The following is a 27,044-nucleotide window of genomic DNA, read 5'->3' as shown; positions in this document are numbered from 1 at the left end:
TGTTTTTAGCTTTTTCATTGTTCTTTTTTATGGTTTCGAATTCCTATTAGTAGTAGTTTCTGGCATCAGATGCTATTTAAGCATACTCGTTAGATTAGAAAATTAAGTTGGTTACGGTTGGTCACAACCACCAGTTCCATAATTCAAGAGAGACAAGCTTGGCCACTAATTATAGCCAAGATGCTTAGTCTTCACTCTTGTCAAAGAAGTTAAAATTTTGAATCACAGCTAGTCTTAAATGATTTAATCTGGATATGCGCATTGTGATTTCTTAATCAAAAATTCTTCTATGTATCAATGTGCAAGTGAACCGAACAACTAATATGCAGTATTTTGATCCAGTAATCTACGTCACACTACATGCATATATACTAATATCGTTAACAAAATTGAAAAAAAAAAAAAAAATAGTCCAAAGTGTTTCCAACTAAGGAGGTGATCAGAATAATAGGTCGAAGAATATGTACTCTTATCATGGGCGTTTAATTTGATCAGATCAAAAATGAAATTGAAATGAAGGAATTTAGGGTCTCTAGTATTCATTCGATATTCTCATACGGTGATTTGAGCACTTATACATTTGATGCATAGAATCTGTTCTCGTAATTACTCAACTTAAGACAAGTTACAAGTTTATGAACAAATTGTTGTCGTTATAGTAACTTGGTTCAATTATATATAAATGTGTAAAACAAATGTAGTAAGATCATACCTTTATGCATGATAAGTCAAATTTGGAGTAAGATCATCTCGTGATCAATCTGGTCGCGGTCAAATCTGGCATGGCCCCAAAAAGGTACGAGTCCCAACCCGACCAGGCAAATGGATTTGGGCCGTGAGTGAATTGTGTGGCGGTCAAATTGGGTTGCAAGTAAATGGGTAACTGCCTTGGCCGTGAGCAGAACAAAACGAGTAATGGTTGAATCAAATTGCGGGTGAATTGACTCGAGGTGCACGCTGATCAAGTCAAGACAGGAGAGATGAAGCATCGTTGAATGGACGTGACTTAGTGGAAGTGGGTCACGTTGAAGATAAATCATGTAGTGATGGATCACGTAGCGGTCGAGTCAGGTTTGGACCGGATAGGGTGTTGGTTGAATCAAGTCGCGTGAGATGGAGACGTGGAGGGAACGAGTTAAGGACGAAATGAAATAGAACTGGTCAACAAGAAAAATTGGAAACGGAATTTCCCATGATGTCCATAACACGGAGTCGTGGATCCACTCGTGCTTAACTAGCGAGTAAGGCGCACAACATTAAGTGACCGAGGAGTAACAACTATAAATACAATGTGAATAGGATCTTGAAAGGACAAGTGAGTCCTAGCAAAATAAATCAGAAAAACCCATAATACACCTTTTCAATATTCTAGATCGAGACAGGTACCATCACCACTGAATTCCCAACCCATTTTTACATCACTATCGAAAAAGTTTTCATTCCTGCTCCATTTAAAAGTGGTTAATGAGGAAATCTTCTACCTGAATTTTTCCGCATCAACATTGATGCTACATCAAATACATATGATCGAGATACAGAAAATTAGCAGTATTTTGCAAGACGGGTCTAGGCAAATCAAGTGATCCGTTACTTGGTAGAGCACTCGTATCATGCAAGGGCGGTCTAGGCAATGCAAGCGCTTCATAATTGGGCAGATCTCGGCAGAGGGGGCAAGTTACATCCTTTTTGAACCACTCGTCTATGCAATTAGCATGAAAATAATGCTTGCATTGAGGTATAGTCCTTATTATTTCTCTATGTTGGTACTCACACAAACATATCGAACAAGTTTTGTCATTAGGGTTGGGTAACTCCAAACTCTCACCTAGTTGAGTCTTGGGATATGATTCAATTGTCTCACCATCCAGTCCCATTCTAACTGCAGTAGGAGGGCCGACGGCGGTTGCATTCGGAAGTTGTTGGCTTACTACGGTTGATAATTCTGTTACGGCCGGTTGGCGAGCTTGATTATTAGAAGCATTCATCTTGTAAGCACAAATTATGACCCCGATGATGCACACTAGCGCTGGTACTGCACAGCCTATCACGATTGCATACCTTAGAGCGTTTGACATACCTGAACCTGAAATATATGCAGACAAATTCCTTTACAATACGATTTCATTAGCTAGTAATATTATGATGACAACAATTAATATATATCAGCTAGTAATATATTATGACAAAAAAAAAAAAAATAACCAAGAATGTGAGGGTTGATCACCAGTGCACACAATTTGCGAACTTGTGGAATTCTCGAATCCACAACTGCTTCCTTGACAAGAACGACATTCAGGCATGTCCCACGCCAGCGGAACTCCGATGTTAATATCCCACGGGTCAGCTGGACTTGACCTTGGAACCAAGGCTGTGGAAATCACAGAGCAAAGAGGTGACAGCGATGCCGGAGAAAGTGATGATGTCGTTGATGTTGAATTGGGATCACCATAGAACCAGCTGGAAGGAACAACAAGGACACCATAGTACTGATCACTGAGGCAAGGTATGGGTGAAGACCGAATTTCTGCTTGCGAGGAGCAATTGAGGAAGGTAAAGTTTTCAAGGCCGTACAAGTACGTGAAGGGAGAGTCCATAAGACTAAAGTCACCGTCGAGCAGCCGCTTAGGGAAGCAGTTTTCGGGGTCGTCGATCCACACGAGCTGGTCATCGTAGTCGATGCCCCGCACAATGAAGTCACCTGAATACGAGAGGCTGAGGATGGTTCGTTGTTCCAAGCTGCATGAGAGATTGAAGCCCTGACCATAACCACAATATGTGGCTTGGCGGTCTCCTAGCCGAAACGGGAAATGCACGGGTGGTTCGTTTCTCATACATTTTGATTTACGACAGTTAGTAGTGCTTGCTGATATCTGATTAGGAAGGAGGAAGACGAAGAAGGAGAAGAAGAGCAAGGTGATGAAGACTTCTACGGTAGGCATTTGTGAGCTATAGGTGGTGATGAGCAATTTAGTAATAACTAGGAGTAATATGATCGTCGACCGTCCTATTTTATGGAAAGGGTGATAAAACAAAACAAGCATAGACATAGTAACCATAACAGTTCATGATCTAATCATCTTTCATTGTCTATGTTTCATCGATCCCAAATTAACGTATAAAACTACCTGATACAAAACTAATATATTGATTAAGATCGAAGAGGTTCTTAACTGTGTTAATATTTTTAGATGATCCCGATTGGGAAATTTATGCTTTCTTTATTTAGAAAATTTATATTAGCTAGATTATTGCAGTCACTTTCTACTACTTTTCAGAAGTTGAAGTGACGAGTTGTTAAACCAATCAGGTTAACCAAATGAAAGTTACATATATATTAACATATTGGTACAACAATGTAGAACAACTTCTTGACCAATTTATAACAATTTTAAACAATCGTGATATCTAGGGCTGATATTGGTAGGTATACCGACTTTATTTACCAATACCATATACCAACCAATTTATGATTGGTAGGCAAAATCCACTGCCAAAACCAACCACCGAAGTTGGTATACCGACTGAGTTGGTACGATTGGTAATAAGCCTCTACCAAGTTTAGATTGTGGCCCCAAAAAATGAAGTGATAAATATAATTTTTTCACAAATATAATGCAATGATAGCTTTGGTCTGATGGTATGTGGACATATTTTCCATCAGAGCAGTCATGGTTTTGAAACATATCTCTTGCTAAAATTTTAAAAAATTATATTTTAATTGTATTTATATCTATAGTATGTTATAAATATAAAACAATACATATATTATATATTATACATATATTTTAATTGCTTTTACATATATTATACATTTTATAGGTTGTTTATAAGAGGTTAGAAGTTCAATTCTCATTTCCTACATAGATATAGGTGTATTTTTGCATAATTACACATATGGTTGGTACGGTATACCGATGGTATGAAAATCTCAATATCAAGTATCAACCATGTTACCAAGACCGGTACGGTATACCATACCAAGTAAGTCGGTTACTAAGTATTTAGTATACCAACTAGGTTGGTACGGTTGGTACTCGGTTGGTTGGTTTCGACATGGCCCAAATTGTCAGCCCTAGTGATATCATACCAAGTTAGCCGGTTATCTATTGAGCTATTTTACCTCTGAATTTCTATTTTTTTTCTTGAAGCAAAATTTTATTGATAAAAAAATAAAAATAAAAATATACAAAATAGACTGGTTTACTGGACCAAAAAAACGCTCCCTTTTCTTTTCCAAGAGAATGCGCCTCACGTGCGTAAACTAATTCCTCAGGTGTCTCTAGCTCTTATCCGGTTAGAGACACCCGAGATTCCATTTCTATGGCTAGGATGACGGTATTGTACAAATCTGGATTTGGTTTTTCTCAGTCATGGAATTGTGCTGGGTCAAAGACTACACAGGTGGAGAGATTGGAGGACATCAGGGTGACTGGAGATTGGAGGTTAGGCTGTTGTCGGTGGTTCGATGGACAGTTTCGCTGGCGGGTCTGGATGGCTGCTCCAGATTCGGATTTCGATTTTCATTTGTTTCCATATGAGGGTTGGTGGGTGAGTTCTAATATAAGCATGGTGGCTGTGTGCTGGTGGTTCGAAAGGCTGACCGGATCGGTGGTTCGACCGGTTGTCTCGTCGGCAAGTCTGCAAGGCCAGGTCTTCTGCGTCAGACCCGGATCTTGAAGGATGTGTCGCAAGATGGATAGGAGCGACTGGAGCACGGTGGCTTAGTAGGATGCCACACCGGCAGTTTAGGATGGCAGATTCCTCTCTACATCTAGTCTCAGATTTTGAAACGGATTCTGACATCAATCGCCGGACGACAACGACACGACGAAGTTATTGGCACGGTGGTTCAGATCTTCTAGTTGGAGCCCGGGGACGTTTCTGATCTCTACGACGTGTCGTAGGCAGTGGTGGAGCGACATTTCTGGTGCAACCAAAGGAAATGACTAGAAGGGCCATGGCTTCATGGGTCAGGTCTCACCCTGTATGGACCATACAGTTTGGGTCTCTCTTGCCCATGATTGGCCCCTCAGAATCTCATGGCCTGGGTTTGGGTTTTGGTCCCTCATGAGATATCTATGTTAATTTCTGTTTTTATTGTGATTTCAAGTTATTTTGGAAGTCATGTTTATGAACCCTTATCATCCTTGTGGTGCATTTTCTCTTTGTGGATATTACTAGCTTAGTCGAGATCGAGAGGACTCAGGTTCCTTATACCGTTGTCAGACAATCCTAACTTATTCCAGATTATTGATTACCCATTACCAGAAAAACCCATCGACTATTAGCGATATTCTTCATGAGAAAATATGTGACTATACACTTAAAGTGCGAGTTGGCACTTACCTATTGGATTATGGTGCTCAAGTGTGGGTTCATCACCCCTCATTTTCTTTGGTTATGTTTATTGTTTTTGGTTCTTGTTCTTGTTTTTGGTCCTCTTTCATCAGCCACAGCTACTTCATGTATTGGGTTTCGCGGGTGGCTTTTATGGTGTTTTTTTGAGGGAGCTTTTCATCTAAGTCATGGGTTTTCATATGATTTGTGTATTGAGATTTGACTGGCAGCAGTTACTCGGGCATCAATACTCCTCACTACTATACAACAACTAGCGACGACGGCAACAACAATACTAGAAAGTATGGGCGGTGGGTGGGTAGATTGAATATATATATATATATATTATTAATAATTCACCCCTACATATGTCTAGTGAGGTTTGAACTTATGACCTTAAAGTTGTTAGTTAAACACCTCAAAGTGGTAGATTGATTGATATTGTTGCATTTATGTATTCGGTTGTTGGACCTCCGGACCCTAATTTAACGAGTTGTTGGTCTCCTCTCACTCTTTCTAGTTTAATCGAGTTGGAGACCCCTTTATTGTTTGTAGTTTCTTGGCCTTCCGTTTGTAGGGTTTATAATGTGGGTTTTTCCTTTGATTAATAATTATTCATTTCTCACCCATAAAAAAACATTACACAAAACGAGAAAGTTACTCCTCATGATACCATGAATAGAAAACCTTAAACTTGATTGAGCAACTAGCGAAAAAGATATATCGGTGTATTAATTGAATGGGACTCTAACTAACACAACATAGATCATGGAGTCAAATATCACTTAAGGAGTTAAGGATGGGGTAGGTTCTTCCCTAATGGTACCGAACAACAGTCTAATTAGGATAGTCGATAGATACACGAATCACTTTAAATACAAAAAGTAGCGTCGGTGGCTTGGTCCGAATGGAGAGGGAAAAAAAAATTAGAAAAATGAGAGACGCGTCTGAAGATGACATATCTTTTGTATTTAAAAATTAATAAAAGAGAAAGCAATAAAAGTTTAACAACTTTGAAGTTCGATCAAATCAAAGATCACGAGATAGTTAGGGGGTTAAAAAATAATATGTCAAACTAGATCAAGTATCTCCTATGCCCGCTCGCTAACCACATGCTCAAAATCTGCAACATTGTTGTAGAGGCGAGTTTTCATCCTTGCTTGTCAATAAGGGCCGACCGTATCATGTTAAGTTTGAAAATTCTGTACTTATTTTTCTAATATATATATATATATATAATCCACGTTTTTCGTAAAAACACTTAAAAATCAGCAACCACTAAAGCAACATGAGCTCAGAGATCGTCACATACAAGACTTTCAACTTTCTTGTGACCTTAACCTCTGTTTGATTTACTCTACAAACCTGGTCGATCAACTAATCCATTATTATTGTCGTTTCATTCTCTTTACCAATCATGGGTAGTAGAGAGTGATCCATTCTAACTCGCATAATGGCAAATGAGGTAACTATCAGACTACTAGGAAATAGCACATAATAGACAAAGAAGAATTTGTCTTTAATTATTAAAATTGTCGTTATTTGTTTAAAAATAATGTAAATAGATGTTATTGTGTTTCAAATCTTTTTGAAGAGGGTATATAAAAAAATGGTTTTTCCTAAAACCTGTCCTTTCTGAGTTCTAGCTCTCCCCAAAACCCAGACAAATTCTCTCCTCACTCCTCCGGAACCCTATTTGTAACCGCCGCGTCAACGTGTGCTTCGCCGTCCAGCTCGACCTTCTTCAATTTCAGTTGAATCAGGGTGAGTTGCTGATAGATACAATTTCAATTTGTGCTTTGCTTTATATGGTGGAATGAATGAATGATGAAGAGGACGACCCAAAATAACAAGCAACCCAATGTCTGAAGACCACACACACACTTTCCTAAAAATTGTTTTCAATTGGTTGTTTTCGAATTCCTTTCCTTTGGATTTTATTTTCAGATTGGCTGATAGGGAAAAAGAGACAAAAAGTAACAGATTATCCCTGTCAGCTCCAATCACAGCATCAAAAGAGAGACAGAGAGAGTGAGAATGGCCACAGCAGCTTTCAACTTGGCCCTCCTAAAGCCTTCGGCTTTCTCTGTTCCCAAGCCTCAAAACCCTTCAAAGATTCGGATTTTCACTCTCAGATGCTCATCCGCTCCCACTAATGCCGTCTCAGGTATGCCACTTTTGCTACTCTGCTTCATTGTTCTCTCTATTTTATTGTAGGGCTCGAAAAGATTCAATAATGGATTTGAATTTACCGTGAGGTCGATTTATCAAAATTGATTGGATGTTGGTCTTGTTTTTAGGCTCAATATTCTTGTTTTAGATGAATAACAACCAATAATGATGGTATATGTTGTACATTAATATCTCAATGCTTTATGTTATAGTCTCATTCTATGTTGAAAGTTTCAGAATTTTAATACTTTTACAGTGTGGATATTTCTTAGAGTACCTTGGCTGTTTTTTTGTTTCGTTCCGTTCCCGGTTTTTTGGTTCTGAGTGATTCCCCGACTATGCGTTTAGAAGGAGTGTCTGGTGGTCTTAATGATGTGTATCTGAATACTTAAAATTAACGTCATAGGGATTTTATGGGTTTTCTTGTTTCAGTACATAACCAGAGAAAGATATCAAACTTTTAATTAACCTGTTTGGATGCGTAAATCTGTAAATTTGACAAGTGGTGGTAGCAGCAGTGACGGCTATGGGAGTAATGCTGACAAAGTCAGTGAGGTGTTGGTGGTTGGTCAGGTAGTGGGGGTAGTGTCTAACTGTCCATAATGATGAAAATAGTAGTGCCAGAGATGATAGTGGCAGCGGCTTTCTTTCTGAGAATCCCATTATTCTCGGATTGGAAGTACTGCTTATTTAAGTGGTCGAAGATGAGAATTTGGAAATTACATCCTCTTTTCAAAACCTTCTAAAGTTTACCAAACAACTTACTTAAGTAATCATGTTTGAGTCCCTTTGTAACCCGAAATCCCACTTCAAACCTCGCAGCCAATGCAGACCAATGGAATTATAGTATGCTGGTCACGTATATGTCATCTTTGTTTTTTATTTAGTCAGATTCCTTGTGCAACAGACCTGTCCAAAAGACCTTGGAAAACTTCAGATGCTAGACTCGTGCTTGAAGATGGTTCAATCTGGAGAGCAAAATCATTTGGTGCTTCAGGAACCCAAGTTGGTGAAGTTGTATTCAATACATCCTTGACCGGGTGAGCTGGCTTATAAAATTTGCATGTTTCCTAATTTTTATTATTATATCAACTATCATGTTGGGTGTGGAGGCTTCCATCTCCAGTGGTGCATTACTCATCCGCCACAAGAACAGCAAAAGCTTGCTTTCCCCTAGAAAATTTTATACAACTCCCATATCTTTCTGCATATGAGAGTGAAGAGGAGCCCACTTTTGTAGTGATGAAGGAGATTTAGTGCTTGCATTAACTGAAGTAGTCACCTTAGCTCTAGTTGGGGATTATCAGTTCAGGTTGGTGATACATTTTTATGCAGGTATCAAGAAATTATTACAGACCCCAGTTATGCTGGCCAATTTGTCCTGATGACAAACCCTCAAATTGGAAACACTGGTGTAAATTTTGGTGAGTATGGTTTCCTTTCTTAATATTAAAGTATAATACAGTGTTAAATATGTTGAAACCTGATGTCAATAGTTTCCCTATCAGATGATGAAGAATCTATGCAGTGCTTCCTTGGTGGTCTAGTGATCAGAAGTTTAAGTATCAGGTATGCATTCTTCTTAGATGCTGCTATAGGGACATTAACATTGGAAGCTTCACTGATTGATCTGTTCTCAATTCTTTCAATGAACTGTTTCTGTTTGTTGTTTTGCAGTACGTCCAATTATAGATCTGCAGAAACTCTTGGTGATTATCTAGCAAAAAGGAATATCATGGGAATTTGTAAGTTAAATCATGGCATGACATTAGTCTTTAAGGCACTGATATATTGCATAATCATGTAATATGGTGTGCTGTTCTATACCCTTTTAACTTCTGGTGTTGGCCTTTAATGCTGACTGATTAGGCAACAGATGATGTTGACACACGGGCTATCACCCGCAGATTAAGGCAAGATGGAAGCCTTATTGGTGTTTTAAGCACAGAAGAGACAAAAACAGATGAGGAACTATTGGAGATGTCTCGGTCATGGGACATTGTTGGTAAGTATGTCATTGAGTTATTTAAAATCATGCAGAGTGTTAAGAGTGCCTGTTTTCTTATGTTGACTTTGCACCTTGCAGGGGTTGATTTAATAAGTGGCGTGTCATGCAAGGCCCCTCATGAGTGGGTTGATAAAACCGATCCTGAGTGGGAATTCAAGCTCAATAGAAAAGATGAAGGGGCTTTTCGTGTAAGTCAGCAAGAAGTTCTAATTTTATGTGGTCTTTTTCGGTATTTCTCTTTTCTTTTCTTTTGGTATTAAACTAAAATAGAGAGGAAAATTATGCAAGAATGAGAAGACAGATGACATGTGAACAGATGAAAGATACAAGAATTAGATGCTTTCTGAATTAGAAAGCAAAATACAAAGAAATCTTACCAATTGCTCAAAGGTTGGCAGCGCAGCCTCAACTAACATTTTTCAATGATTATGGATTGAAGGTTGTTGCATATGATTTTGGTATCAAGAGCAACATACTCAGACGATTGGCTTCCTATGGCTGCAAAATTACTGTGGTGCCTTCAACATGGCCAGCATCGGAGACTCTTAAGATGAAACCAGATGGGGTCCTTTTCAGCAATGGCCCTGGAGACCCATCTGCTGTTCCATATGCTGTTGAAACGGTCAAGGAGATTCTTGGAAAGGTTCCTGTTTTTGGAATTTGCATGGGCCATCAGTTGCTTGGCTTGGCATTAGGTGGTACAACTTTTAAAATGAAGTTTGGTCACCATGGAGGAAATCATCCGGTCCGTAATCTTCGTACTGGAGAAGTTGAGATAAGCGCTCAGGTTTGTAATTTCTATAAATCTCTGTTTTGTTGAATGTGATAATTTTTTAAATTGTATTAGAAATTTTAAAGAATTGAACTGCCTCCTGAAGTAAAACATGTCAGCAAGCTATTTAGCGAAGTTAAGGAAATGCCGTCTTTTAACATTTCTACTTTTCATATTGTGGCAGAATCACAACTATGCGGTTGACCCCAAATCACTTCCAGATGGTGTAGAAGTAACTCATGTCAATCTCAACGATGGAAGCTGTGCTGGCATTGCTTATCCTGCACGAAACATTATGTCTATTCAGTACCACCCTGAAGCATCCCCCGGACCTCATGACTCAGATTACGGTAATTTAAACTATGCTTGTTCATGCTGATCATGACTACCCATATTTAAATATTTTGGGTTCTTAAACCAATTGGGTACTGATGAACTCTTCATAGTAAATCTAGGGATCTAAGGTGAATATATAGCTCATGGCATGAGTATCTCTTCCCAGTTGCTTCTTGCCAACTGTTTTCTCACTTTACGGAAATGATTTTGAATTATGAAATTTTTATGCAGCTTTTAGAGAGTTCATTGAGCTGATGAAGAGAGTGAAAGTAATTGCATGAGTGATATCTGCACTGAGCAATCAAGTGAGGGATGCAAAACCTAAAGCAGCAAGGATTCAATTGGCAATACAGATATCCAACCTCTGCTTGTGTCTGACTATAGGATTAACGTATGCGGGTCAGTTTGTTTGTAGTGGTATTGTGTGATAGTTGAGATGATCACTTTGTCATATCTATAATTGGCGTAGACTTTTTGAAGACTAGGTTGGTTAGCCACACTGTAGCTTGTAACAAAAAAAATTACGTCTCAGTAGCAAGTTCCATGAGAGCCAATGAGCCAAGTTCTATTTACCTCAAATTTTATATCAGGATGAGAAAGCCCCCACATGGCCTTGAGCTTAAAGTAGACTAGGATTGGAGGCTAAGTAAATTGCACCATGATCAGATCCACCAATAAGTAGTTAAGTACATTAGTTAAAGACACATGAGGGAACAGAGAGAGCTAGGACAACACTATCTGCAACAGTTGTATTCTAAATGATTGTTACCTCAAGTAAAATTATTCCAATCATATATCTATAGTGCATCTTACACCTCCAATCTGCTCATCTAGAATCAAAATATAATGAATCACCCATTATGAACCAAGGATAACAAGAAGAAGATTAGAAGAAGTAACATTCAGGTCTAAAACGATATGCCACAAATCAGATTCCAATAGAACAGGAGATAAGCTGCATGCCAAAGCCTCAGCAGCCATGGCCAATTGTATCATCAACTCGTGCGCACGCACCAGCCACAACAATGCCATCAAAATCTCTCACAACGCCTCCCAATCCACCACGCCATCAAAATCAATCACACTGGCTCCAAAAGAAGTTAATGTTTACGAGTAAATAAGCAATGGATAAAGCGACTATGAAGATATTACCGGAGGATATGATGAGTAAATTAAAACAAAAAATAATTCTCACCCAGTTAATATCTAAAAACAAAAAACAAAAATAAATAAATAAACAAGACCGGACTCTGCACACTTGCCTTGACCTCGCGCAAAAGCTCTGGGATATACTAGAAGGCATCAGAAGCCAAGCGACTGTTCTTCAAGTTGGGGTATGTTTTCATTCTCCAATCTCTGACTTGCCAGTTTCTTTAGTTAAAATTTACTTGAGTTCATTGCCTTATTGCAACACACTGATTTGGGTTGCGTTCCTATGTTTCTATTTTCTAGAGATGGAGGGCAGTTTCGCTCAAGAGCTTTACTCTCAAAGTTTACAACACTGATTTAGATTTTGCTGATAGCTATAAGCCTATAAGCTTATTATCACTACATGGTTAGGGGTGTACCTACCGTGGGGCTTTGATAAGTAAACGCATTGTGTTATCTGGGTGAAACCAGATGATTTTCTGTGAGAACCACAACAAATTTGTGTACCTTCCTTTATTCCCTCAACTCTATGAACTCTTGGCAAGATTGAATATATGGAAAATATCTAAATTGTTTCTATATGGAAGTAACCTTTTCCATTTAGTTCATATAATCCATATGTGCTCTGTAGATTGTGTATCGTGTCTGCTTCTAGATGACTCGGAGAGTTTTATTTGACGTAAAAATAATGCTTGAAATATTGACAGTTTTTATTTTGCATGTGAAAATTGTTGCTCTTCTACATTTGCCTTTGATTATTGTTCATGCTATGATTCAGCTGATTATTGTAGTTTTGCTGATTTTACTATTAAGTTATTTGTTCAACGGTTGGTTTCAGATCATGGTAAGGTTCAGTTGTCAGATGAAGATGAATCTTCATGGTATGGTTCTGATGATGAAGTGAATGTAGCATCTGATATGGACAAGCAATGGCAGAGGAGACATGACCAATTCCATACGGTTGTTTTATTGTTCAGACATTTTTTTTTCTCTTTATTTTTCATATCAAGTGGTTCTATTCTTCTGATCCATCCTTAATTTTAATTTTGGAAAATATGCAGATGGGATACCGTGATGGTGTTATGGCGGGAAAGGAAGCATCTTCTCAGGAGGGATTCAATATTGGCTTTAAGCAATCAGTCCTTGTTGGTTTCAACTGGGGTCTTGTAAGAGGTGTTGTAAGGTAAGATAAACATTCAAAACTTTTTATTTCTTATTGTTAGTTCTTTATAACACTAGCATTTTCCGCTTGCAATTATTTCTTTTTTCTCTGTACATCGTATATGTTTTTTTCTCTTTTTCCTTATTCTTGTCTATCTTCAACGTATGAAGTATTTTGGCTTCCCTTCCAGATGGTTTAAGGGAGAAGTTGGTAGAAACTGAAGAAGAAAGAACTCGAGTTCATGGACTGTATTAATCTGTTCATTCTACTTCTACAACAGATGACCTTAGGCTGTTTAATAATGAAATAACAAGTAAAAAAGATAGAGAGCAAACTGAAAGTTCAGAGACTAGTTCTTTTGAACCTGAAACTGGTTTGGAAGAGCAAACATTAGACCATAGCAGTATAGGAAATTACTCCATAAAGCTCTGTTCTCTTGTTTTGGAGTCTCCCGGAATCAAAGTCAAGTTACCATAGACAAGAAGTTAGCGCTGTAATTTTGTAATTATTTGAACTTTGTAAAAGAACAATTGATAAATTATGCTACACTACATGGTACAAACCAACAATCGAGTTCAAATTTTTAAGAATTGTGCATTTTTTGCTGTTTGGTCAGTTTTCTTGATGATCTTTATGTATGATCATGCTTATAATACAAACTATGAGGAACAGTTAGAAGTGAATCTCCCTTGATACTAAACTAAAGATGATTTCAGTCAACAATTTTTCCTGTTTCTCTGTTTAGATTCGTAGTGTCCTTTTGACATATAAGATGCAACTTACAGGATACTTGCAGCAGTTAATGCATGCATGAGAGACCTCTCCCTTGAGAGAAGACTACGTCCGCTTAGAATGTTTCCCCATAAGCGTGACCAAGTAGTCATTTGTAGCACTACATGTGTGGGGAGATCAGTAAGGGAAGGCTCTCCTTTTTACAGGTAAGAGAGATGTCTACAAGACCCTCACTTACGCTTGGCATTATGTAATCTATGTCGTATGAACAAACATAACAGTTATTTTGCAATTCATATATCAAACAGCAATATTACAATGTCTGAGAGGTAGATCCCCTCTTGCAACAGCAAAATATTGCTTAATAAAATCTGATTCAACACCATAACAATGGTAAACTGGCATTACATAAAATATTGTGAAAAGTACACTACAATAACCACATCTCAGATTTTATTCCAAATGTTGAGTGTCATCACTTCATGAAGCTTTTCCTCTCTAGAAATTCGGATAGGAGCTGAGCAATGGTAATTGTTTCTCTGGTTCTCCTACTTCATTGACTCATTGTAGATATAGCATTCTGAAATTTCCTCCTGTATGTGCAATTGTATAACACAGCAATATGAGATATGAATTCCTTTCAGCGACTACCAATATGAACTTATCTGGGATGTTATTATGTTGTACTCACCTCAGTGACTACCATCAGCTACAAGCTTGCATAGGTCTTGCATGACTGAAGGCTGTTGAAGAATGCTTCAAACGGGGTTCATATTTTGGCGCTGGCATGACTTTTTCAAAAGCTTCAACAAGCAATGCCACCTTCTTCTTCCTAGCTGGAGCGAGTTTGGTTACAGCTTGCTGGATTGCAAAGTCGAGCATCCATTCCTCTGCATTTTTCTTTTCATCCAACATCTGATGCCTCAAGTCAACCTTCTCTGCTTCAGGACCAGGAATCAACGGCAGGTAATTGGGTTCTGTTTGAGTGTATTTCTGTAGTTCCTCCTCATCCTTGATAGTTCTCTTGCAGTTGATTTTCCATTTCCGGTTAGTGTTTAGCAGTTCTTCGTCAGAATTGCTTTCTATATGGGAAAGCTTCCTCTTCATCCCTGGACTGGCACTGGTAGTGGCCATGAAGAAAGTTTCTGCTGCATCTGGCTTTGAAATGTTGTCCACTTCCATTCTATCAATGTATCTGACACTGTTTTCTGCCAAACCTATTTTCTTCAGCTTTAGATCACTATGTTCCTCACCTTCAGTGGAACTTGAGATCTTTTCCTTCTTAAATTCACTTTGATCCTCATCTGTGAAGCTATGTTTCTCTGCTTTAGCATTATCTGTGTACTCCCCATCAGCCAAGTTATCTTCACTCTTAACAGAAGTGGTTTCATCAATAATATCTTGGCTTGAGTTATAATCTTTGGCAGTGTCTGCATTATCACCAACCTTATTAGCATCTTCATCGTGTACAACCATAGTCTTAGCTGAATCGAGATTCTTGGTATCTGCGGAGGATTTTGAATCATCAACTTCCTGTGCCTCTTCCATTTGATTTCCTGAAACAGCCATGACAACATTGTGATCTATTCCTGAGTTCTCTTTCTCTTCATTTGTTTCAGCTCCGTATGTTGTGCTGTTATCCTGAGTGGCATTAGAAATTTGGTTACTTGTTGACATAGTTGTTCCATCATCTTCATTCCCTGGTTGGCTATCTGCAGCTTCATCTGTCTCACTAGCAGCAGTGCAGTGGCTTTCAACATTTCCAAGATGGGACTCCATTTCCTGATCCTCTGCTTTGAGAACTCCAGGTTTCTCTTGAATTTCCTCACCAGTTGCTGCTTCCTCTACTGAAGATGAAGATATCTCTATTTCTGTCTCTGATAGTTCATTGTCCTCTTCAAATGAATCCTCAGTGTAAGAATATTGGTCGTAACTCATTCTATCAGAATCTTCAGTGTCCAAATTTTGTTTTGTGCCATCATTGTTTAATTGAATTTCAACTGATGGAGTTGTCTCTTCGAAAAGTTCTTGCAGTACTTGATAGTAATCATGAATGATGTCGTTGCAGTTACTAACAATGGCATCAAACTTGATCACAGGTTCTTCATGCATATCACCATCTTGAATTGATGAAAGCCCAGCTTTTGAACCGGATTCATCATCCAGCACTGCAACGGAAAATTGGCCTTCCTCCCACTCCATCTCAGTTGCTTCAGAATTGGCATAATCCACTTCAATGCTTGAAAGTCCATCCGATTCACTCTCACTCGAACAACTTCGCATGGCAGGTTCTTGATCCAAAGAAGGTTGGTATACTTCATCTGCTTCTTGATCCAGAGGTTGGTATACTTCATCTGCCACATCTTCTTTTTGCTCCTCCCCGGGAAAGCTATCTATAATTTCTGCTTCAGGTATATTCTTCACAATTGTTTGAGCATCATCGTCCTTGCTTTTAGCAAATATTTCAACAAAGTAATCGATCCCCACTTCTTGTTGAGCAGGTTTTTCATTATCATTAAAACACATCTGCTTCAAACCATTTTCATTCATTCCCTTATTAGATGGCTTTGATTTACGAGGACTTAGAGCTTGCAGTTTCACCATCTTCTGGTTCTTCAAAGACCGTCTTCGTGCCGACAAGAAACACTTCAGTGGAGTCACAGGTTGATGATGATGTCCATTGAGAGAGCAGTAAGTATAGGGGCAAACCTTCATCACTGAAGTTCCCTCAGCTTCTGTTCCGCCAGGACTAATCATCAGATACTCGGGAAACTTGGAGTCCTTCAGTGTTGAAGAACAGGTTGCTTTCTGAATATTTACATCTTCACAAAGAGCAACCCTGGAATTTTTCTTGGCTGAAGTTCTTGCAGGCTTAAAACTAGGAGACTTTATTAGAGTTCTCACCAACTTCAGACTAGATGTCCGAGCTGGTTTATTGATAGAGCCAGAGCTAAGTTTTGAGTTGCTCAAATTTCTTCGGTTTTGATTCCTACTATCCGAATTAACCGGAGAATTTCTAACACTAACCTGTGATTGCTCCTTCCTTGCAACTGAACAGCTGGTGGACTTCATATAGTTTGGTGCTGAGCCATCAGTTGTTTTGGTGAGAGCCTGCTTCAGAGGGACTGCTGCTGCTGAAATGCTTTGAACATTGAGAGGCAGTGGCTTTCCGGGCAGGGACATGCTATTTCTCAAAGGAAGTGATGAAGATGGTGATGGTGATCTCAAGCTGTCAATATCTGAAAGCTTGGTTGATCTTGACTTCTTCATCTTCTTCTTCTTCAAATCAGCTCCTCCTCTATTTTTGCCATCTTGGAACTGAGAAGATGGTTTAAGGTTTACCAACCGCTTCTCGAACTTGACATTAGGATCTACTTGGATTGCAAGCTTGGTTTGTACCTTCCTTTGGACCATGTTGAAAGGAAAACCAGAAGCAAAGACAAATAGACAATAAGGGAGAAGAGGGCTATGTCTTCCCTTCTGAGGTGGGGAATCAAAGCTGAGAAAGATGACTAATTACCTCTCGAGGCATGGTTTGTTTTGATGGAAAATTACTTGCAGAAGCAAAAGCCAAGGAAGTCCTGGAACCCAAAGAACCAGAGATTCCTTGGGGTTCCTTGTTCTGGTTTTTCTTTGGTTTGCAGTGGGTGGCCTTTTTGTTTAACTTTGAGCTGTGACTTTGCTGAGGGAAATGGAATTTGAACAAGGCTAGGACAAGAGTCTGATGCTGACATGCACTAACAGCTCAAGTTTGGGCCCTACTCTTAGGCATTGTTTTTGCTATCTGCTTATGCTTTTTATGAATTGAATAATCAAATTCAAGCTTGTGACATGAGGAGTCCACATTAGGGCACTGACTTATTATATTTAGTTGTGATTAAGAAATACCCTGAACCAAACCTTGCCTGGCCTGACAGAAATACCCTCTTTGATTAAGAAGAGAAGTAGCTAGAGGGTCATAATCCATTTGCATAATAGTGATGCAATGTGTAATTAGCTGCTCTCTCTTCTTTATAGGTACAAGATCATTGAGGCCCATTCAGATTTTCTTGCCTTATGATAAATCAATTTGCATAGTAGTGTGATATGCTCAATGATATTAGGAAAAAAGGTTAGTTGTTAATAGTTGGTTTTCCTACTCGTTAGCTTCGCTCTCGGTGTAGTTGATGGATGGGCACCATTCATAATCTTTCAAAAAATCAGCTATGCAGCTAGTTGTTTGGTCTCTAATTATGATTCAATCTCTCGAAAGACTGGGGAGACGAGTAAAAGTAACTTAACATAATCTAAGAGTAGCAGCTACAGAAAAAAGGTTTGTTTGCACCAAAACTAGGCATACATTTGATCCAAAAAATCCAACCTTGTGTATATTTTTCTCTTTCAATAAAATCTATGTTTGTTTTTATTTTCCAATGGTCAACACATGTATACTGCAATCTAGATTTTATGTAGCTAATATATAGTTTTCTTTTTCTTTGGTACATTGGAAGAACGTGACAGCAACCACTACATGTGGTCGAGTTAAGGTTATTGATGATCGAATGATATGAAACATTTTGACATACCAGTATGTGCTAGAAAACCTCTGAGAATTTCGGATTTGTTGTAACACAGTAATACACAAGATTGAGAAATACGGTTCGGAAAGGGTAGCGGCATCATTTCATTTTCATATAGAGGAGCCTAGCTTTCTTTGTTTACAATCTTCTCTCTTTTTTTTTTTCTTTTTTTCTTTTTTTTTCTTTTTTTCTTTACAATCTTCTCTCATTCGTAGGACATATTTGACATAAAAGGTGGGTGGGCGGCGTCACTTTGGAGAAAGATAAGGCAGTGGTCGGCCGTAGTGGACCCTCGACTGCCCTAAAATGATCCATTTACAAACAGACGCTCCTCTTCTGAATTCCCAATGTAGTATTTGAGAAAGAATGATACAAGAGTGGGGGGTTGGGGGGGGGGGGGGGGGGGGGGCGATTTACTTGATTCTCGTTTGAACAAGCTCAGGAATCATGAATGTGTCTTTTTGTGAAGGAAAGAAAGGTCACCAGATGAGTTTTTACAATAACCCCACGTTTAGTACTCTACATTTTCATCACAAAGCTCTAAAGCATTTAAGACTTTCTTGGTTTTTTGATTCCATTAGTCATGCACATTGTTTTGCATAACATGTTTTCTGGGGTTGAATGACCCTTTTTTGGGATTTTTGTTTAGTAAATACGAAGGGCAATTCATACCGAATCAAGCTCCCCATACAACAAATAAATATGAAGGGTAATACATCATGTAATTGTACACAGCTACGTGAATTACAATCGGAGAAGCTTCACTGTATTGAATATAAGCATTGCTCCATTAGTCTTATTTTGAAGTCATGTTTCAGATATATACAGTTAGAACGGTATAATTGGTAATTTGGTTTCACTAGTAGCTAATTTCTATGTACACCTTTATATTCTCTTTTGTATGGCAATGAGTAACACTATAAAAATCGGAGAAACAAGGAAAAGAATATAAGGGAGAATCTGACTCAGAGTACCTACTTCGACTTCACCATCTTCCAGCACATAGTCAGATTTGTTGTCAATGAATGCTTCGAAAAAATTCTGGTAGTCGGTGTTCCTCCAAGGTGAGGCCTTTGTAAGCTTCATCATTTCCATGGCCTGCCAGATGCAAAAGTTCAATATAGTCTGAGGTGAAACTGAAAGCAACATTATGAAAACATGCGTGCTCAAATTATTACATTTTTACATGTGAAACACCATTTGCAGCAAGCTATGCTACCATTCGGATTTGCATTTGGGTTTTAGGATCAGAAATACTAACTTGTCCAACAAGCCAAATGCATGGGCATGATAGTGATGACTGTAGTCATGGTTCATTTCTTTTATGGTTTCCATGCTAAATGGGAATCCAAGAATGTACAGTGCTTCATCTCTTAGTTACCTGAAAGCTGAACATAAATTGCCTTGCTTTCTTGCTTACTCTAGCAGTTGGGTGGGACTGAAGCCTTTCATACATATTTCGAGCTTCTTTTGTCCTGTCAACCATCACTACTATTTAGAATCCTTAGGTAAAGCAGAACAGACAACAAGACAGTTAATTCCCATCCCTAGCCTACAAAGGGATAATCATAAAACATGGTATATGTTACATCTCATAAAAACCATGTGATAATGGAATTTGGATGCATGCAATCAGTTTGAAAAACTTGGTTGCAGTTACATTCTTGCTTACTAGATCAAAGATGTTATAATTCCTAATCACAGCACATGAAATTTTCTACTAAAACACAGCTTAGTGCATCATAAATATTTACCAGGGTTTAAAGAGTTTTCTAGTTGGCTAAGCCTATAATGAAAGCAGATTAATTACGGACATGACAATTTTAGTTGGTACATATTGATGCAACCTAAACCAGATGTTCAATACGTAACCCATATATGAAAAACATTTACGTATCAACCTCTATGGAACTAATACATGATCCTATTCATATAGCATTAATTTAAACATGTAAAATAGTAGCAACAACGACGAACATTTTTCCATATTTGGATGCAGACTTGGCATTTTGATAGCAAGTGCCTTCATTGTATATAAACTTTATAAATCAAAAGATACACATCTACACAGTGCTTTCAGGAATCAAAATATCAATGGGTGAAACATTGTGTAAGATACAAGCAAAAAAAATTCTTGTAAGGATTAGAGTTATTATACAATAGGCGCGTAAATAATCAAAGATAACATATATGTACCTACTCAGGGAGTCTTGACAAATAGACCACTGTAAAGCAGCAAGCCCATGAAGATCACTCTGTAAAACCAATTTTGTAAAAATTTAAGAATATTAACAAAAGACATGAAGGACGGCTGGTGGTTTGAATAATGGTGTGCATGAAGAGAAAGACCTTAATGCAAAAACCATGGTTCATCTTAATACGTATCTTGATTATTAACCACAGTAGTAGCTAAAATCAGGCACTGGTAATAGTAAAACTAAGGATGGAATCCCCCTTGTCAAATTAGTATGTTTTTCAAAGTCTGGTGTTTACTAATACTAAATAAATAGCTCATTTGTCCCTATGTGCTTAGATTGCAACGTTGTTGTGCTGCTACTGCGAAGTAGTTCTTCTTTCTTTGGTGTTGCTAGTCTATCTAGGAGTTCTGTCACTAGAAAAACCAAAAAAAAAAAAAAAGGTACCGTCATCTTTGACAAACTCATTTATTGGAGGATATGCAAACTAAACTATGACATTAAACTTAACGCTCAAGAGACATATCTGTACTGTGAATACCAAGAAAAATTAGAACCAAAGTAGCTACTTAGTAGGCCAGTGATGAACTGCAACTGAAAGTAACTGAACTGCAGAAACTTCCTAAATTTCGTCACTTGCACCAGAAAAAGCACAATATGATCTTGATGCATATTTCTAGAAGAAAAAAAAAATTCCAAAAGTGTGCTGTACAGTAATTGCTATTTCACTGTCACTAGTCTTCAGTATCAGTGAATGGCAGATTTTTGATTCAGAATTTTCCAACCCAAAATTCTGCCTGCTCTATGATAATGATGTGGTAAACCATTTAACTCAGTTTCACTGAGCACCCATACATAAAAACTCCTATAGTGAGCACCATGATCAAGTCTTGACATACCAACAACTAGGTTTTCCTACAGTAAATGCCTTGGTACATGAAGTACACCGGCTCGGTACTGTGCTAGACTGATCCATAGTGTGGTACCGATTACCGATATGACAATATGTTAACGAACTGTCTTCATGCAGTGGTAGACTAGGTTGGCCTGTTGCATGGATCCGGTCTATGCTGTACAGAGCTAGTCTACTATTTCCGGATATGTTAATATGCATAGAACTAAAGAGTATGATGTCTTATACCACAGCCCAAATATCATTTGTAATCTTCCTTTGAACATGTGCAAGAAGCATTACCTTAAACGGTAACTTGTCCATAACTTTCTCATAGTAGGGTAATGCTTCCTTTAGCTTTCCAACGTTCATCAATGAGTCACCATCCTTTAATGTCTGCATAGCATTTATCAATTTTAGGAAATGATATTGTTCTAATGAATTTCTTTAAAAGGAGATGATAACGAGTAAAATGTCAACACAAACATAACATCAAAATATTGTTGTATACAATTCTTGTAAACCTGAACGTTTACAAGAATTTGGGTTCCCGAATTGTCTAATATTGTTACCGTAGGAATAATTACTCCAAGACTCGGGTCTATATCTTTACATATTTGTGATCTAATTAAGATAAGTGAAGACATGTGGTATCTCTTGTACCAAACCTAAAATATCTCAACCAAACATTCGAGTACGATCAAATAACAGAATGAATGTCAAGTTGTCAACGACGACAAACTTGTACACAGCAACCATAAAATGCATCTGATATTCCTGATGAAGAAGATAAGTCAGAACTCTCTAAAATTTTACTAAAGGTGTGGGAAAGAAGGAATAAACCAAAGCATGTTAAACCAACTTAGGACCTGGCACATTTGGGTTGGATCAATCCCAACTGCAGCAACACTGCTTTTATTGTGATGGAGAAACCTAGAATTAGAAACCATATCTCTAGTGTCTTTCATTACTATTAAGGAGTCTGAGTTTTATCGAAAACGAATATCATTACAGCACTCCATGTATAGGCTTATAAATATTTGTTTTCACATGAATGAATCCAACATATGTTCCCGTTAGAATATGGTTCTCTGTAGGACACAAAGATGCAATCTAACCCAAGTTTGATGCCTAAGGTTCCAAGGAGGGCTCCCCATATTCATACTTGTGTGATAATTGTAGAAATTCCTTCTTTTTTTCTCTTCTTTTTATTCGAAATAAGAAGTCCCTTCTTTTCTCTTGGGATTTCTCCCCAAGTTCCTAGTTCTTTACATAGCTACAATTTATAACAATGATACACAACTTACAGAATTGCCACATGTTTTACTGTCCTCCATAAGTTGATCATATACCAAAATCTAAATATATTACCCAGTATCTAGCTTCCATTCAATGAGGGCGACCAAAGTGTGGCCAAAGAAAGGTATTGACAAGGGATCATGAAATTTAATTTCATGAAAAGCTAGGTTTCTCAAAGCATCTAGTTCAACTTTAGTTCATCCATAGACCAACATTAACCCCTATAAACCAATCTGCCATCACTGTAATTTCACAAAAAGCTTTAAACGTAATTTTAAATCCCTTTATAATAACCCAGAAGAATTTGATTTACCTGTACTGACCTAACTTCCCAACATGATTTAAACATAATTTTAAATCCCTTTATAATAACCCAGAAGAATTTGATTTACCTGTACTGACCTAACTTCCCAACATGATTCCTACTTGGATAAAGATTTCAAAGTTGCAAATAGCCAAATAAATTAAGTATCATTTGAACTTCCAGAATCATGTGATATTAGAGTATATAACTCAGACATAAAAAATGAGTGGATCTTTCAACTTACTTGTAAACAGAGCTTGAAACATATAACGCAATAAGATTATTTTCAGATCAAGCTTTAACGAAACAGAGTAAGCTTCCAAATTATTAAGAAGACAACAAAATCAAGGGGGGCAAGGGGAAAAAAAAACTTTTAAATTCAACTAGAAAAAGACAGAAAACTTTAATGAAGCAAACCTTCTCACAGTCCAGTCTGAGCTTTGGATCAATGTTCAAGCCCATTTTACTCTTGTAAGCAGCAACTAATTGTCTTGTTCGTGCCTCTTTAGCAGCTTTTTCTTCCTCTGTTTCAAGCACTTCCCCGGGGCGTATAACTCGCCCACCACCAAACTGATCAAAGAAAGAAACCTCTGTGAAGTCAAGTAAATTTTCAAGCCATTTCCCTAAAAGCAGTATCAAAATCAGCTGTATCACAGTTTCAACATCTTCACCCCAAAAATAGATCTCATTGTCCTATGTTTATGATAATTTTGAAGGAAAGAAACCAAATGGCATGAAGGATGCGTTAATTTACTTTCCAATCAACTCAGAAAGTCCAAATAAAAAGCATGGACTCATTATCAAACTAACACATAAAAAGCATATGATCTACTGAAATTCTAAACAAGGTCTATCAAAGTGATCCATATTCCCAACATGATATGCTGTACTATATAAGCAACCCATTTGCCATTTCCAGAGTCAACCAAAGAATTCTTATTAAGATGAAAATAAATTTATTTGCATCTAGTGTTTCCATATAATTTGATAGAGACATTACGTAAGGGAAGCCAAACTATTCAATCAAGAATAATAATAAAATCTGTTGACTGATTTATCGCTGCATAATAGGATTGAACGCAACATGACTCCTCAAGGACTTTTTCAAATATAAGAGGTCCATGTGCATGTATATAGGTTTGTTCATTCTAACATACAAACAGACCTGTTCCATCTTGTTCTCTTAATTGCTCAGATTAGCATAAACTAGTAAATCAAATTAAAATATGATTGATTTGAAAGAAAGTCTACACGGTTTGGTTCTCAGTTAAATGTGTGTAAGCAGGATACCTTGTTTGGAACCCAAGTTTGTATTTACCTTAAACAACCCTAATTCAAACTAGAGTATTGGATTTAAACCAACAGTTCCCTGAACTCTAGGAAAGGATGGTTTCTGCATAATAGTCCAGATGTACGCCCGTCAGCTGGAATCAGAACTTGGAAGAGAACAGAGTCAACAGATCGGGGAATACTCACATCAAGGTGTTGAAATGTTATGACTAATCATTTCAAAGTTCAAACCTACGCCATATCATAATAAATAAATAAAATAGTAAAGGCATTGAGTCTTCTTGCTGTTCTCCCCTTCCCCCCTTCGTATCCCCTATTTTCTTTTACAAATTCAATTTTCATCTCCTATCTGACTACATAAAATTGCGATAGTTCTAAGTCTACCGGAGCTAGAACATCAAAAGAAAGAAGTACTTAAGCCCAAAAACAAAGTAATGTAACTAAGCAAAACAATACAGCGGAACTAATATGTGATATAAACTCAGCTGGAGACATTTTAACAATCATACCGTTTTCGAAATGTCATTAGGTCTGGGAAACACCCCCCATGAGGAAACCCTGGGCTTGTAAAGATCCGGGTCATCTCCTTGAGCCTGTTGCTCAGGCTTGCTTGTCCTTGCACCGAAATTACTAGAGTCCCCAACAATAATCTCAACCTCAGGCAACTTGTCCCCCTCCGCAAAATCGTCTGTAAATGGAACCAATCCAGCTGGCACTGCCCTACCCTCCTTCTTATCCGCAAACCCAAGTCCCACAAAATCCATGCTCGACACTGACAATTTCCCCTTGACACTCTCACCACCTGTCAAACAATTCTTCAAGTCTTCACCCACATTTTCAAATTACATGCTTCGAAATTGATCAATAAATTTACCTGGATTTGTGTTAGTAACGTTGTTCTTCTTTTGCTTATACTCTTTTGCTCTCTCCATTGCAGTCTTAAGAGCAGGAGGCAATTCCCTGTTCGCGGGACTTGGGTTCTTCTTATACGACTTGGCAGGGTCGACTGGGGGCGTCGTCGTTTCGGGTGGATTTGGTGAGTTGAGAGAGGAGAAGAGCTTGAATGACTTCGAATGGTGGGGGTTTGAGGAGGGAAAGAGACCGAGAGAAGAGAGCCATGAAGGTTGAAGAGAAGCCATTGCCATTTGGGACTTTTGGACCGTCGCTCGCTCTTTACGTGGGATTAATTGGTCCCAAAAGATAAAAAGTAAAATGTACGTTTGGTAATAATTTTAACCTCTCAATGACGTAACTTTCAGCAACTCTGAACACATCCATCGTGAGTCAAGAGCCGAACAATTAGGCTGTGTTTGTTTGCCCATATCGTTGCTGGATAGGCAAATATAAATCCTGTAAGAGAACATGAGTTGTTTGGAGACCCAGATTTGTATGGGTTGGAAATCAAAAATCTTGTCAAAGGTGGATAACAAATCTTGTTAAAATGGTGTTAATAATTATATCCAGCTTCAGATTTAACTCTTTTGATTGACGAACAAAAAAAGATCGTCTCTTTCCTTTTGCTCAATTCTAGTTTCCCGACCCCATTTAAGGCGATTTTCCACACCCAGCAGCCAATCTTTCCAAACAAAAACCATTAATGCGATCAAAACCATCGAACTCGACCCGAATCACACCCAGCCACCACTTAATCCTACCAACCGCAGCCTTGAATTCACTGCCCCCGCCGCTATTAACAATTGTCGTTACCCTCCACACCTTCTCGGGGATCCAACAGCATCATCGCTACCACTACTTGATCGAAACAACACAGGATCGCAGCCGTCACAAGCGAATACCCTAGCTTTCATCCTTGAGATCGGTCCGGAATCGCCGGCGCGGGTCTTTCCTTGCTAGATCATGCCTCATGTTCTTATCCTCCTCATCAATTCTTTCATTCTCACTTTCTAATTCACAACCACCATATGATTGAAGTGAATCAATAAAACAATAAAATCAATATCTACATCTAGAAGATCATCCCCTTCATCCAATTCCTCCACTAGAAGTATGTATTGCAACACTTTTGCTTAGGGTATGGGCTTTTCAAATTTGATCTTAGTGAGTGTTTGAAGTGAGGCTAAAAAAATTAGAACAGAAAAAAAAACGCAAATAGCAAATTTTTGTCATTTTCAATCTTCTATATATGAGTGTGCCTCACCAAACGTGTCATCTGATATGCAGTAGGACATCCTCAATCCAATCTAGTCATGCTAAATCATGATTGGATTTCTAATCAAATCTAATCCAGGGCACCAAACACAGCCTTAATGCTAAAGGTATTTGCACTCTCCAAAATCCTCATGCGTTATGTTTAAAAGTTATTTTGGATGATATCACTAGTGTTCCTAGAGCCAGGTGCTTTAATACTAGCAATACTGGTTAGTGTTCTTTCCTAGCTGCTTTTGTCCCGTCTTGAACAGAAAAATAAACTTATAGTAACTCTATTTGAACATAAAGTAACCTAATTTGGAATTCGTGCTCAAATTAACAAAATTAACTGTAAAAAAATAAGAAAAATGACGTATAAGGTTTTCTATCTGTCCCTTCTCTCTCAACACCACCTTCTAGGTTTTTTACCCAAAACATCATGGTTGATGCAGTATCAACTTGCATGGCAGCCTTTTCGGCCATCACTGAGAATGGTCGGACCACATTCGCTACGGTGGCCGTTGTAATGGGTTTTAAAGTATCTTCAACAGCTTCTCCAAAATTTTTCTAAAATGGGAAGCAAAAGCCAAAATCGCTCAAACTCCAACAGCTTTCCCATTTTGGAGATCTCGGCATTTATTACAACAAAATATGCTACATCATTATTGGTTATAACAAAAAAAAAATTA

The 27,044-nt window shown here is 38.1% G+C and overlaps 4 protein-coding genes across 4 annotated transcripts; 1 reads left to right on the top strand and 3 right to left on the bottom strand.

The window, feature by feature from the left end:
- Positions 1-1,508: 1,508 nt before the first annotated feature.
- LOC101310712 (RING-H2 finger protein ATL22-like) lies at positions 1,509-2,939 on the bottom strand. The gene is made up of 2 exons (XM_004301452.1): positions 2,225-2,939; positions 1,509-2,083 (listed from the first exon to the last, which is right to left on the bottom strand). Exons 1-2 carry the CDS (start codon positions 2,937-2,939, stop codon positions 1,509-1,511), a joined length of 1,290 nt encoding a protein of 429 aa, XP_004301500.1.
- A 3,775-nt stretch (positions 2,940-6,714) lies between these two features.
- On the top strand, positions 6,715-11,196 carry LOC101305472 (carbamoyl-phosphate synthase small chain-like). The gene is made up of 10 exons (XM_004299873.1): positions 6,715-7,504; positions 8,417-8,549; positions 8,845-8,933; positions 9,018-9,078; positions 9,187-9,254; positions 9,386-9,514; positions 9,596-9,705; positions 9,957-10,304; positions 10,474-10,639; positions 10,857-11,196. Exons 1-10 carry the CDS (start codon positions 7,375-7,377, stop codon positions 10,904-10,906), a joined length of 1,284 nt encoding a protein of 427 aa, XP_004299921.1. The 5' UTR covers positions 6,715-7,374; the 3' UTR covers positions 10,907-11,196.
- A 2,738-nt stretch (positions 11,197-13,934) lies between these two features.
- LOC101305177 lies at positions 13,935-17,326 on the bottom strand. The gene is made up of 2 exons (XM_004299872.1): positions 14,360-17,326; positions 13,935-14,261 (listed from the first exon to the last, which is right to left on the bottom strand). Exon 1 carries the CDS (start codon positions 17,080-17,082, stop codon positions 14,374-14,376), a length of 2,709 nt encoding a protein of 902 aa, XP_004299920.1. The 5' UTR covers positions 17,083-17,326; the 3' UTR covers positions 13,935-14,261; positions 14,360-14,373.
- Positions 17,327-18,965: 1,639 nt separating this feature from the next.
- On the bottom strand, positions 18,966-25,352 carry LOC101310425. The gene is made up of 7 exons (XM_004301451.1): positions 25,082-25,352; positions 24,717-25,009; positions 23,335-23,487; positions 21,618-21,710; positions 20,424-20,482; positions 19,609-19,702; positions 18,966-19,325 (listed from the first exon to the last, which is right to left on the bottom strand). Exons 1-7 carry the CDS (start codon positions 25,350-25,352, stop codon positions 19,113-19,115), a joined length of 1,176 nt encoding a protein of 391 aa, XP_004301499.1. The 3' UTR covers positions 18,966-19,112.
- Between the last annotated feature and the right edge of the window lie 1,692 nt (positions 25,353-27,044).

The sequence above is a fragment of the Fragaria vesca genome, linkage group LG5 (assembly GCF_000184155.1).
Source record: "Fragaria vesca subsp. vesca linkage group LG5, FraVesHawaii_1.0, whole genome shotgun sequence".
Classification (NCBI taxonomy): Eukaryota; Viridiplantae; Streptophyta; class Magnoliopsida; order Rosales; family Rosaceae; genus Fragaria; species Fragaria vesca.
The sequence above is the reverse complement of the archived record's forward strand: the minus strand, read 5'-3'. Positions and strand labels throughout refer to the sequence as shown.